Source organism: Vipera ursinii (genome assembly GCF_947247035.1).
Source record: "Vipera ursinii genome assembly, chromosome: 1".
Taxonomy (NCBI): Eukaryota; Metazoa; Chordata; class Lepidosauria; order Squamata; family Viperidae; genus Vipera; species Vipera ursinii.
In genome coordinates, this window is record NC_139512.1 from 107,310,781 (window position 1) to 107,325,278 (window position 14,498).

Here is a 14,498-nt window from a genome sequence, read left to right on the forward strand (position 1 = left end):
TCTGACATTCAAAAACATAACAAAAACAAATCAGTGACCAATATAGCCACCTTTCTTTGCAAGGACACTCAAAAGCCTGCCATCCATGGATTCTGTCAGTGTTTTGATCTGTTCACCATCAACATTGCGTGCAGCAGCAACCACAGCCTCCCAGACACTGTTCAGAGAGGTGTACTGTTTTCCCTCCTTGTAAATCTCACATTTGATGATGGACCACAGGTTCTCAATGGGGTTCAGATCAGGTGAACAAGGAGGCCATGTCATTAGATTTCCTTCTTTTATACCCTTTCTTGCCAGCCACACTGTGGAGTACTTGGACGCGTGTGATGGAGCATTGTTCTGCATGAAAATCATGTTTTTCTTGAAGGATGCAGACTTCTTCCTGTACCACTGCTTGAAGAAGGTGTCTTCCAGAAACTGGCAGTAGGACTGGGAGTTGAGCTTGACTCCATCCTCAACCCGAAAAGGCCCCACAAGCTCATCTTTGATGATACCAGCCCAAACCAGTACTCCACCTCCACCTTGCTGGCGTCTGAGTCGGACTGGAGCTCTCTGCCCTTTACCAATCCAGCCATGGGCCCATCCATCTGGCCCATGAAGACTCACTCTCATTTCATCAGTCCATAAAACCTTAGAAAAATCAGTCTTGAGATATTTCTTGGCCCAGTCTTGACGTTTCAGCTTGTGTGTCTTGTTCAGTGGTGGTCGTCTTTCAGCCTTTCTTACCTTGGCCATGTCTCTGAGTATTGCACACCTTGTGCTTTTGGGCACTCCAGTGATGTTGCAGCTCTGAAATATGGCCAAACTGGTGGCAAGTGGCATCTTGGCAGCTGCACGCTTGACTTTTCTCAGTTCATGGGCAGTTATTTTGCGCCTTGGTTTCTCCACACGCTTCTTGCGACCCTGTTGACTATTTTGAATGAAACGCTTGATTGTTCGATGATCACGCTTCAGAAGCTTTGCAATTTTAAGAGTGCTGCATCCCTCTGCAAGATATCTCACTATTTTTGACTTTTCTGAGCCTGTCAAGTCCTTCTTTTGACCCATTTTGCCAAAGGAAAGGAAGTTGCCTAATAATTATGCACACCTGATACAGGGTGTTGATGTCATTAGACCACACCCCTTCTCATTACAGAGATGCACATCACCTAATATGCTTAATTGGTAGTAAGCTTTCGAGCCTATACAGCTTGGAGTAAGACAACATGCATAAAGAGGATGATGTGGTCAAAATACTCATTTGCCTAATAATTCTGCACTCCCTGTATATTCACATGGGTCCACAGGCTCTATAGCATTTCAGTGTCTTGTAATAATAAAACTACTTTTTAATATTGCTGCTGCTACATTAAAGTTGTTGTAATGGATGTCTGTCTGTTGATGAAACTATCACGTTGCCTATTTACTTTATTCTACAGTGCTGACTTTCTGTGTAAGGAACGTTATTATAGGTAATCTTGCGGCTTTCTCCCAAGGAGATGTTTTCCCCCAAGAGTTGCTTTTTCTAGTGTTACTATATATGAGCATCAGTAGGTTCTTCTGAGAATGAATACTTTTTTTTAAAAAAATGAAATTTTATTGCATGTTTCACAAATATGCAATATGTCCTACTAACGTTTGATTAGGCGTATAGAGATGAAGAGGTGTTGTGTCACATGTGAAAGGCCATATCCACACATGAAGGTTGAATTAAAATGATTTATTGCTAAAAACCTGTGCACAGGAATCTTCTCAACTAATGGTTGGCACCTGCTTAGAATTAAATAAGGGTCAACTGCACTCAAGGGAGGTTGGACCTAATTCTCTTGATGGCTATGTAGGGATTCTAGACTGATCCCCCTTTTCATTCTGCACCCAAATTCTGCCGTCCCTTTTCCTACATATTGCCTCTGTTAATTTGGGATGTTTAATGTTAAAAAAATGAGAATTATGTATTTTCATACTAACACAGCTGTTTCCCCCCCCCCACTGCTGCTGTTTAGCTAATGCCCCAGTTAGCATATCTCACTGGTCTGTCTACCCTCTCAGTCTTCTCAGCAGCTTCCCTTCTCTCTTTTTCCCTCCCCCTCCCCATTAGATGCTGGTTCCAGTGGGCTTGTTTTTCCCCCCATTCTTGTCCCCCCACACCACCAAACCCACTGTTGCCTGGAATAAACAACTCCCTTCCTCCATCCTATGGACCAAAACAAATGTGTTTCACTTTAGGCATGAACTACTTGAAATCCAATTGTTCCATAGTGGAATTGTTCGTGCATGGAAAATAGGTACTCCTTGTTTAGCAGACAGAGTTGAGACTGGCAATATGGCCATTAAGTGGAGCAGTCGCTAAGTGAAATTGTAACTGCTAATGATATTGCTTCAGCTGTCCTTTGCCCTATAGCCCTTCAAAGGTCATAAGATTGGCCCTAAGATTACTTTTTCCATCACTGTCCTAATTGCAAATAGTCACTAAATGAGACAGTCGTTAAATGCCGACTACCCATATGTTGTACTTCTCACATGACTTTCCTTTTCCTTTGAACTGGATTTTTCTCTTTTTTTTTACAAGCACGGATTCATTTGAAAATGCATTCTACAGAGTGATGTTATGTTTTAACTTTCCATTGAATAAAATGAGGATCCAGGTAGGATGGTCCACTCCAGGCACTTTATTGGATCCTGCAGTTTTTCCGAGTGGCATTAGGATTTTCCCAGTGAGTTAGTAGGCAATTCTGTGACACTGCTAGTTGAAAAAAAGAAATGACCAAGGCATTGAACAGAATTGCTCTTTAGAGGTCCTCTTTTTTTACTGATTCCAAATTATTTTATTGATTTATTTAAGGGATTTCAGAAGATTAAGAGTATGAAATGATATAGAGTGTCAATGACCCAAGATCAAAACTGAATTTGACTAAGTGCTGGTACAAGCACAGGTTCTACCCTGCCAAGTGTTAGAAAAAGTGGTGAAGAACACATACTTCTCTAGACTGATTTTAGCTGGGGATTCTTGCTTGGCAGCCCTATTTAAGATACCCTAGATGTTTTTAGGGAAGAAAGGGTGGCATATTATTTCAGAGACCCGCAAGATTATTATGCAAGTTTTAGATAGGGTTGGTAATTGGGTAGAGCCATCTGAGGCAAATGGAGAAAAACCTGGAAGAATTAACAGATTGTATGTGATTTATGATGATGAAGAGATACTGTGTTTTATTATTTATATACTGTTCTGAGTCTTGTAAGAGGGCATTAGAGAAATTGAATTAATAAATGGAATAATGTATGTTAGTCACCTGAATGAAAAATTAGCAAATCTTGTAGTGCAAACAAGCAAATTTCTTGTGGCATAAGCTATTAGGATATGTGCTCACTTTGTCAGATAAATGAAATGTTCCCTTCAATATACAAATAGCAGCCAATTTACATCTGTAGTAATGTATCCAACAGCTGAATGTGTTTTAGAATTTCATGCAGGATACACGAAGATTTGTAGATAAATACAGATAGGAATCACATCCATGCTTTTGTTCACCACTCGGCATTAGCCTACCCATGTTCAGATAAATGCTTCAATGAGCTTTATATAATCATATCAATATATTTGGCTTATTTCTTCACGTTTTTTTAGTGGATAAGTCTTCTCTAGTTCTTGAAAATAGAAACTTATTGATAAAACATTTTTGAGTTAGAAAAAGAAAGTTGGAAGGGAGGAATCAACAAAATGAAGAGAACAGACTAGAATGAACTAAAACTATTCTTTAAGCCTCTTCCATGAAAAAAACTATCCCTGCATTCAACAGAACTGGATGATTGTCCTCCAGTTTCCAACTTTCTCTTTTTAAGGAAGGTTATCAAGAAAGTGATTGTCTTGCAACTTCAGAGGATCTTAGAGGAAGTGAATCATCTAGATCTCTTTTAATCTGGCTTCAGGCCAAATCTTAATAGTGAGACAGCATTGGTCATACTTGTTGATTGGGTGGCATATATTGGAAGTAGTGGATCCATCCTGGCTTCCCTTGATATTTACAAGCTTTCAGTATCATCAGTCTTGGTATTTTTATGGACAAGCTGAGAGAGTTGGGAGTGGGATGTCATTGTAGTTCTCCTTCTCTGGGATCAGCTCCAGGTGGTAAGCAGTCTAATCCTAGGCCCATGCTTTGGGGTGTACTTTAAGACTCCGTCTTAGTTTTTTACATCTACATGAAACCTCTAGGACAGGGGTCTTCAAACTTGGCCCTTTTATGACTTGTGGACTTCAACTCCCAGAATTACTCATCCAGCGTGCTAACATCTAAAGGGCAATTGTTGTTTTTTTTCCACCTTTCTTCCTACAAGGGTATATCTCATATAACACGGAGTAATATCTGTTTTCCATGTCTTATTCTTTTCCCTCACTTTCATCCGTCCTTAGGGCTTGAATATTTTGCTCTGGGTAAGTTGTCTTAATTCTTTTTGCATTCCGTTTCCATCAGACAAGAATTCTGCATGATATTGTATAAGTTGATTTTTATTTGTATGTTATGTATTATGTTGGAATGCAGAATGTTGCAGGAGGATGTCACAATATGTAATCTCATTAGTTAACCCAGGGGTTCCCAACCGGTGGTGCTTGTACCCCCTGGGGATGTGAGACCATATTCCAGGGGGTGTGAAAACTTGGGCTTTCAAAATTATTCTGTATGTGCATAATTTCTGGCCTTTATTTCAAACTTTTGTAAGGGGTGTGAGAATATATCAGAAGCGTTCTAGGGGTGCGGGATATACAAAAGGTTGGGAGCCACTGAGTTAACCTTTTCCATTTTCAGTAGGTAATAGAAACATAGCTGTATGGAAATAAACTAGTGGATTACTCAAGAAAAATTATCTAACAACTGCAAATCTTAATTTAATTTCAATGTGTTCATCTTCAATATATATACTTTATTATTTAAATGAATATATCTAATTCATTTAAATAAACCTACTTAATCATTATTGTCAGATCAGAAGATGTAGTACCTTCTGTATCTTCACTGGAAGTATGAGCCTTATAGCTGCAATAAGAGTAATATTGTTTCACAGACACTATATATATATATATATATATATATATATATATATATATATATATATATATATATATATATATATATATATATATATATATATATATATATAATGTTTGTTAAGTATTTAGATTATATGAGAGAGATATATATATGAGAGAGAGACAGACAGACAGACACACACACATATTATTTCATTAGGACCTTCCATTGTCTGTGTTTCAGCAGATGATTAAGTCACTGTTGTTTTTGCCTGGCCTTTCCTCTTCCTTCTCTGGCGGTGAGGATGGAACTGTCTTTGCTACTTGACTGGCAAAGCTGGACAATATACATTAAAAACCAACCTAATTAAAGGACTCTGGACTCTTGAATCATTGCAAGTAAGCAATGTTAAAGGTGGATCTGTTTTATTTGGAGCCTGGAAAAAGCCTAGCATTTAGAACAGTTGCTAAACTTTAAGGGGGGGGGGGAAATGCGTCTAGAATTTTTTTTGCACATCTGTTTTACAGGGCAAATATTCTGGAAGTTAGTTATTGAATTTTCCTTGTCATACTTTCAGAGGAAGAAGTTTGGTCAGTTGTTATATATTTTATTAAACATTTTAAAATATTTGGAAATAATGTGCATTGTCTTTTTTCCGATACTCTTTACTCCCCAAAAAGTGACCCTGCATTTCAGTGCACATTTTATGAATAGGGTTGGTCCTGTTCTTCCCAAGTTGATAGCTATACCAAAGTGAGAATTGAAGTATAAATAAGTTTGTGTTGTATGTAGCAGCGGTCCCTAACCTTTCCAGATCCTCGGACCGGCAGTGGCAGTAGGTGGGGGGGAGGTGATGTGTGTGCACTGCTTGTGCACCGCTCATCCGCTGCTTGTGAGGCCTGGGGTTTGGGGACGCCTGGTACATAGGAAGCACTTGTTCGGGATTTTTGAATGTGGTGAAGTAATATTGTGTTACCCAGAGAGCCTTCTAATACTTGGAGGTAGACTTAACCTGAAGTACATTTCTGTTTTGTTAGGTTCTATATTATCACCTTAACAAACAGTTCCATTTGTTGTTTTCTGTTGAGCTGTACTCTTCAACTTCAAGGTTTGTTTTAGTGTGTGTGTGTTTGTGTGTGCGTGTGTTTGTGTTTGGAGAGAGAGAGAGAGATACAGAGAGATTAGTTTAGTGTTACTTTTTCATGTCATCTAGAGATATTTGCAAATGTGAAGCCATTGCTAGATGGTGCATGGGCAGTGATGGGCATATTACAAAATGCTCGTGTTCCAGTACCATGTGTTATGTGAGCTCTACTACTTGTCACTTGTCTTATAGGTGTAACTCTCAGTACTGATTTTCACCTGCAAAGCTCCTCATGGTATATGGTCTGGTTATCTTTAAAGGTTTCTGCCCACTGAATAAGAATGGACAGAGTGGACATACTCCAGGTCCTTCAACTTAACAATGCCATCTATCAGGACCTAGGAAGTGTACCTTGTCTGCTAAGCCACCTTTCCTCTCGAATAGTATCCCACAAAGGTCCACATGTTCCCATTGTGATAGTATTCTGAAAATTCTTCAAAATTTGGTTCTGCTCCCAGGCCTGGAGACAGAGTAGCTGATGAACCCTAGACACTTTTATTTGATGTGGGTTTTGGATCTGTGGATGTTACGTTGGTCTTTGCAGACATTCAGAATTGAATGATTTTTCCATTTTGTCTTTGTCAGTTGTTTGGAGTTGGGCAGCCTTTAAATTTAAATAAATATTGTCCAATTGGGGAAAAATATTTTAAACAATAATAGGATTATTTGCTTTATTTTACTTTAAATATGCTTACATTTAAGCCTGTTTACTCCTGGACACTATTTTACGAATCTGGATGTTGTTAGATTCCTCTGCAACCCCCCCCCCACCCCCGAAAAGTTCTGGTAACCATCTAGTTTTTGCAGCTCGCATGTTTTATAAGTTTCGTTTGCTCTATTATAAAAATAGGAAGGAATAAAAATGAGCTGCATTTCCACTGTCTCTCTTGCAACACAGTATTAAATTCATCATTCAAAAGTCAGTATTGTGACATCCTTACTACAATATAAAATGTTCAGTCAAGTGTCTTGGCGAAATGCCCTTGATTAATAAAATGCTTAGTCTTCAGGATTTGGGAACAGTCAGGCTGAAGAAGAAATGTAAAAGAAATTGCAAAGTACTACAACTATCTCCTTTTCTGATTATAATATATGTTTAATATTCATCATAAATTTGAGTTTGGGCAGGGGACCTCTTCCCCAAGAAAATAAAATGATACAGCATTTGAATCAGATACAAAAGCTAATAATGAAACTTGGAAGGTTCTCTCCCTCTTTGATACATTTGAAAATATTTCACAAATATTGTATTTCCACTATGGGATAAAAAGTGGTGAAACAAGATAATCAGGATATGAAGGCACTTGACTGTATTAGAATATTGTCTTTAAGGTCTATAATTTTTTCTGCACTATATGAATTGATTAATTTTTTGTACTGAGTGTTGCCTTGTAAAAATATCATGTATCATCAAATCCATTGCCATTTTTTTACTTTTTCATTTCATTTAAGTACCATTGCTTATATCTGTATGCTTCTCACTATAACCACGCTGATGCACTTGAAGCCAAATTAATTTTATAAACTTTGAAGAGCACTTTTTAAACGGAAAATAGTGGACTATGGGGAATTCAGTTTCCAAATTATTGATTATTCTGTACTACTTTGCTTGTTTAAAAAACCAATTTATTTTAACTTCTTTTTTTAATATTGGGAGCCACTCACCGTTATCAGGAGGTGCCTAAATCAAAATAATAATTTCAACTTCAACTCAGAAGTTGAAATAATTAATATCCTGTTTCTATTGACATTATTTTTCAGTAGTGAGAAACCAGCTATGCTAAGGGTTTTTCTTAATAGCCAAGTTTGGTTTATTCATTATATTTCCAAGGATTATTGTGTATCAGTCTCTTTAAATTATATATTTTCCATTTTCCCCCTATCCTTGTCAGACTTTTGTTTCCTTTGCTATTTTCTTTGATTCACTCTGAAGATAATTGGAAATAGTACTTTTTAAAAAATCTTTTCATTACTGCAAAGCAGGACTGATATGCAGGAAGTATCAATGCAGGATACAGGGGCTCAGGGAAGTCCTGGCTAATTTTCTTGAAAAGTTGGCAACCATCTTAAATGATCAACCATCTTAAAGAACCATACTGTTTAAAACAGAAGAGCGTAAACCTTGTCTGACAAGGTATATAGTATGGTCACTTGAGCTGTCTGAATGGACTCCTTCTTTTCTTACTCTGTTAGTTCTTGAAATTCAGTACTTTATTCTAGTGTATAATTTGCTATATTGTTCATCTTGCTTGCATTGATTACAAATAACACGGAGCCAACTCTTCATAGACTTCAGGAAAAATATTTTAATTTCTGAGGTGTTTTCACATATATAAATGTGACCATATCACAGAGCTAAATAGTTAATTTTAGGTTTGTAGCACAAACAGCTAATTTTTAAATTCATAGAAATTTCCACCCTTTTAAATGTCCCAGGATTCCATGTAAGAATGGATTCCAGTTAGTTAAAAGCAGAGGGGGAGTCCAATCTCCTACAATTGCCTGACTTGCAAAGGCTTAGGGTTAGGGATCATCATTTAAATCATTAGTTAAGAAAACTAAATTTAATTATTAAAACTATTAGTCAATAAGATTCACAAAATCAGGGTTTGTAGTAAAAGTCATTATTTTGTTTAACATTTGAATAAACATTCTATAATACTAACTTCATTTTTAGAAGGTATCTTGTAAATATTTATGTACTGTGTAAATCAATGAAGTTTCAGATAACCGGTGATCAACAAACAGAATGATGATTTGGGTATCAGCAAGAAGATATATTATTATAAAGTTACTAGGAGTTAAACCAATTTGACTTTGGTTAATTGTTATGACTGATGGGAAGTTATTTGTTTCATGATATACTAGGACAGGGGTAGGCAACCTTGGCTCTTTTATGACTCGTGGACTTCAACTCCCAGAATTCCTGAGCCAGCATGGCTCAGCTTGGAAACCTCTGTCTTTCCCCTCAGCATAGCTGGCTCAGGAATTCTGGGAGTTGAAGTCCACGAGTCATAAAAGAGCCAAGGTTGCCTACCCCTGTACTAGGAGAACAGCTTCCATTGACTATTATATTCTGTAACTCTTATCGCCTCCAATTTAATGTTCACCTACATCTTTCATATAACCTTAATGATCTAGAATTGCATCTGGTGTTTTATTGTACCTGCTTTTAAATGCTTTTTATCTATATGTCTGGAATTAACAATTATTTAAAGGGAAGATGTTACACACTGCAGTACATTTAAATTCATTAGAATTTTGTATTTTCCAATCAGTCTCCATTCTTTGTCTTTTTCCAGGGATGCCTGCTGTTTGTAACCCAGGCATGCTACCTGTGGCAGTTCCACCACCTGCAACCAACCCCCAACATGTATGTAATGAAGAGGATCTAAAATCTATCCAGGACATGTTCCCCAACATGGACAAAGAAGTAATCCGTTCAGTACTAGAAGCTCAGAGAGGGAACAAGGATGCCGCTATCAATTCCTTGCTTCAAATTGCAGAAGAGGCTTAGATCATTCTCATACAACCCTTCATCGTTGTTACCTTTAATTTTGATTTGCCAAGCCAGGAATTTAGTTAGAAAAAAAATCCCAAGCCAGCAACCTATCTGAGAGGCTGTGATCCATTTTTGTCATGGTCATTGGAATATTGGTTTTTACAGATAACCTTACAGAAATCTCAGCCATTTTATAGTTATCACTTCTACCCTGTCCACATTTCTGTTGAAAGGTAGTGTTGAAATACCTCTGCCAATTCCCCTTCCCACTTTTTTAGTTTGCGTTCCAAAACCAACCAAGTTTCTCTTCCACTTGTTATTCCTTATACATTGAAAATCAGGGAGTGGGGGGAGTATCAGCTGAGGGATGTTCTATAAATTGCTATTAAAGAGCAAAGTCTCTCTTAAGCAAACCCTTTCTGTGAGACAAAAAAGAAGATTATGTAGTTCCCTTTGGCTTGTTTAGTGATATTTGAACATTAAGGCAATTTCTATGGAATACTAGCTTTGTTGCAACTTTCACAGTTTTATTAATGAGAGATCACTTTTCAACCTGCTAATTGGGCACCAATGCAATGTATTTATGATTTTTTCTTTTTATTTGTTGAACGAAGTGCTGCTGTGCTTCTGAAATGACAAACACCCCTTTTGTAAGACACAGAAACATACAGGTAGTTCTTGGGCTGCAAACTTATTCAGCAACCATTCAAAATTGTGACAAGTGTTGAATGAGGAAGACTTGTAGTGGGTCCTTGTAATTGTGGCCATCAAAGCATTCTGCAGTCACCAGCTTCCCAGAAGCAAAGTCTGGAGAAACTGGCAGGAGATCACAAGTTACTGTATTGTAAGTCGCTTCTGCTGCCACCACTTTTTCTCCCGAGGAGCATGAAGATCTTATACTCTGTCTCCCACGGCACTTGCCCACCTGCTTTCCGTAGAACCTAACCCACAGCACCTGCCTACCTGCGCTCTGCAGCGCCCACCCACACCAGCAGCCCGCCCACAGCTTTTGCCCCTTGCCTGCTTGCTTGGGACGCCATTTCAGTGCCTCTCTCCACATCGTGGTCATGTGAGGTCCTTGCTCACCAGCTGGAATGGCTGTTGCTAAGTGACGCAGTCACATGTGTCGCATTTTATGACCATATTGCTTAATGTCACAATTGCTATTGTAACCTGAGGACTACTTGCATGCCAGAAGGGGACAGAAATCTTCCCGATGTGTTTTTTCATGCTTGTTTGCTCCTATATTTGTGAGAATTACCAATGTAATATACTTCCTTGTGGTCAGTTGTTATAAACAATAATGCTTTGAAAAGCATTTCAAATATTCACAATTGTAATTTCCTAAGGTCCCAATTAATCTTTAATTCTATTGAAGGCGAAGCATATGAAAGCAATTCATTGCCACAAATGAAGACCTGCCACATTTAGAGTACAATCCCAATATACAGAAGCTGTACATAATAATTTTCTATTAAAGTTGTAGATCTGTTGGAGGTAACAAAGTTTATATTTGTTTAAAGTTGGGAAAAGTGAAACAATGCACTTTAATAGACACACTTTACATGCTATTTGAGTTTTTTTTATCGTTTTAAGCATTTTTAAATGCTGTCTATAATTGCCGGACATACTTTGTATTTCCTAAAGTGTTTGAAGACAATAAGGCATCAAGGTGATCATCAAATTTATTGCTTTGAAAGAAGAAGAACCTCATTATTTCATGCTTTTTTTTCTCTCTAATAGAAAAGGTCTATTAGAATTGCTTTATTGTATCATCATGAAAACTCCTGGCAGAGCTAGCTATAGTTAAAATATTTATTTTTTTAATTGTTAAAATATATTGAGAAAATAATTTTAAATACAGTATCAGATCCATTTATTGCTTTGTTTAAACTGTAGCTATTTTACTCCCATAAGTTTAATAGATTAGTATTTGTCAATGCTAAATCATTCCTTTCCCTTTCTGTTGCTTTTTACATGAAATAAGTGCTTTTCAGAAGCTCTAGAAGAGGTATGTGTCCATCTGAAAATCAACTGTGTTCCTTTCTCCATACTTTGTAGTACGTTCAGATTAATGTTACAGTTAATGCCAGTCATATATCAGTAATACATTGGTGAATTCTTGTGAATTTGTTTAGCTAAGACCCTTAAGATATTCCATTAATTTGAAGCAATGAGCCAGAAGTCTGGAATACACCATAGTACTATCCTAGTGGAATAACGTGAGCTGTATAATACGGCTGTGCAGATTTTTCAGTGATGCTTCACTTGTGAATGAAGTGTCTTTTTTGGATCAGGAGGAGGTGGCAAGCTATGAAGTAGCTTCAGCTGAAGCTTTGGCACAGCTACTTCACGTACCTTTTAAAGTCTTGTGTTTGTGTTTTGAGATGCATTTCTGCACAGATAGTTGCCACATTGACTTTGACTTCTGGATATTTATTGAGCCTCCGAGCCTTGGCTGCTTTTTTATGTGTGCACGGTGCACATCCAGAGAGGTTTCTGAAGAGTCTTCATAAATCTACTGCAAAATTTAAAGAAAGTTTAGATCTACTTCTAAATGCTTAAGTTTACTCAGAGATGGACAATGAAGGAGGTTTTAAAGAGCAGGTCAATGAATTGTATTCTTGCTCTTTTTGAAGTTAAATAACTCCACTTTCAGATAGATCTAACGGTTTGTTTGGCTTTCCTGCTAATAGAGCTGTTCACAGAAATCTGATCAGCATTTTTCCACTGAGAAGTATATTTTTAGAAGGTTGTTTTAGAAGAATTCCTATTGTTTTTTTTTCCCCCAGGGTACTTATTTGGAAGGGGTAAAGGATCTGGAGGCTGAGGGAAAGGAAACTGGCAAAGACCCTGGCTCTCATTTTGCCATTTAGCCAGTTGGAAAGCTCTGCTGGATGAAAAGCTTTCCAGTGATAGAGTAGTCCACTGTCAAAAGCAGGGGTGTCAAACTGCTGGCCTGTGGGCCCATTGCATGATATGGAGGCCGCGCTCACCCCAGCTCTGGCAATGCAAAAAAAAAAAAAAAGTCACGTGACGCGGCAAGTTTGACACCCATGCTCAAAAGGGTAGGATGCAAGCATTGTTAACAATTACATCCATGTTTTTGTGATCGTTCCTGGATGTACTTTGATTCTATAAACAAAGATGGAAATGCTTCTCATGGATTTCAGTGAAATGTACAGTCCATCATGAGTAAAGTTGGGATACAGATTTCTGAGGTGTAGAACTGAAATGCACCAGTTATCTGCCACATAAAATAAATGCTAGGCAGCACAAAACATTTCCTTGCGTTTTTCATTATGTTCTTTGTGACAGCAGTTTGTTACCCAGCCCAGAGCATTGATAGTAGCTTTAAACCCACCAAGAATCCAAGACTAGTGAAATTCAGGAACATTTTGCCTAGCTAGATGCTTGCCACCTTTTATCCAATTCTGTCTGACTATGTCCTGATGATTCTAAGCGTTTCCCTTTCTAGATATTATTGCCTGTGTTGGCTGACCTGTAATGCTGTACTGAGGGTGTTTTGCTGTAATTCTGGAAACAGTTCTTTAATACTCTTATTGATATTCAGCTGTTTGCATTACATAATTTCCCATTCTATCTAATTTAATAAATGTATATCAGATCATTTATGGCCATGGGTCTTTTATGGGAGGCATGTTGCTTCAAACCATGACAGTTGCTGAGGCTATCTGTATTCAGTAAGATGTAGACAGTCTTCACAAAGCGTTAGCAGTTAGTAGTCAAATACAGAATATCTAAAGTCCTAAAGCTTCCTTGACTATTCATTTGTTTGTGTGTAATGGTATATCTCCAAGCGTATCTCCAAGATATTCACGAAAGATGGAACAAATCCTTTTAAAATCAGTAACCTTCACTGAGTGGAGTGGTGCCCTCGAGTCGAAGAAATCTAGATTTGAGTTGATTCTGTGTTAATTCATGTTGCAGTTCTTTGCAAGCAGTCTGGCAGGAATAGTAGCTGTTTCAGTATAGCTGTAAAAGCAAGTGCAAACTTTACTGAAAATCTTTTTACTTCAGCAAATTTTAACATTTTTTTAAAAAATGTTGCCAACTAAGATTACCCAGTTGTATATCTTTGTTACACACTTTTTATCCCCTTACAAAAAGTACAGAAATGAATAGAAATATGATAAAATGGCCTCTTTCTTAATCCTCTCCAACCAAGCACAGAGAAGGTCTTTGCTGTTGCTGCAGTAACTGAAAAGGAGATGAGGGGATTGTGCAACCTTCCCTTGTAGAGCTGCAATAGGTCATTGTGTGCCAAAACAACTAGACAGAAAGACAGTTTTCCTCCCATGCCATCACCCTGCTAAACACATACCGGTAATTCCCACAGCACTAATTTATGCCTAAGGATATTTAACCATGTAATAGGGCTATATTACTACTATCCTTCTCATCTTTCCTATTACCTGCTCCTATTGGTATCTTATGACTATCGCTTTGTTGGTTGTATCTTATGATTTATCATTTTGTTGCTTGTATGTACAGAGAGCTTATGCACTAGAGACAAATTCCTTGTGTGTCCAATCACACTTGGCCAATAAAGAATATTCTAATTCTCCTCTCCTCTCCTCTCCTCTCCTCTCCTCTCCTCTCCTCTCCTCTCCTCTCCTCTCCTCTCCTATTCCATTCCATTCCATTCCCTTGCTTATGTTAAATTGTATTGCTTTAGACTCCTGGTACACTTGAGTGTTTGACAACACTTCCTCCACCACAGAGATACCCAGGCATAGAACTTCATTTGGGAGTTGTCTTAATGTTTTGTAAAATTTTGCAAGAAGCAAGCCATTTGTACACATCCTATAAGGCAGACATGTCAAAC

The 14,498-nt window shown here is 37.7% G+C and overlaps 1 protein-coding gene across 2 annotated transcripts in view; it reads left to right on the top strand.

Moving 5' to 3' along the window:
* Window positions 1–13,376, top strand: part of TOLLIP (toll interacting protein) — a 34,756-nt gene extending 21,380 nt beyond the window's left edge. Inside the window, exons 6-7 of one of the 2 annotated variants that reach the window (XM_083379608.1) lie at window positions 4,388–4,408; window positions 9,450–13,376. In XM_083379608.1, coding sequence (XP_083235734.1) covers window positions 4,388–4,408; window positions 9,450–9,664 — 236 coding nt within the window. In that variant the 3' untranslated portion in view covers window positions 9,665–13,376. The remainder of the gene's footprint in view (window positions 1–4,387; window positions 4,409–9,449) is intronic. The other variant, XM_083379609.1, reaches the window with a different exon arrangement.
* Window positions 13,377–14,498: the final 1,122 nt, after the last annotated feature.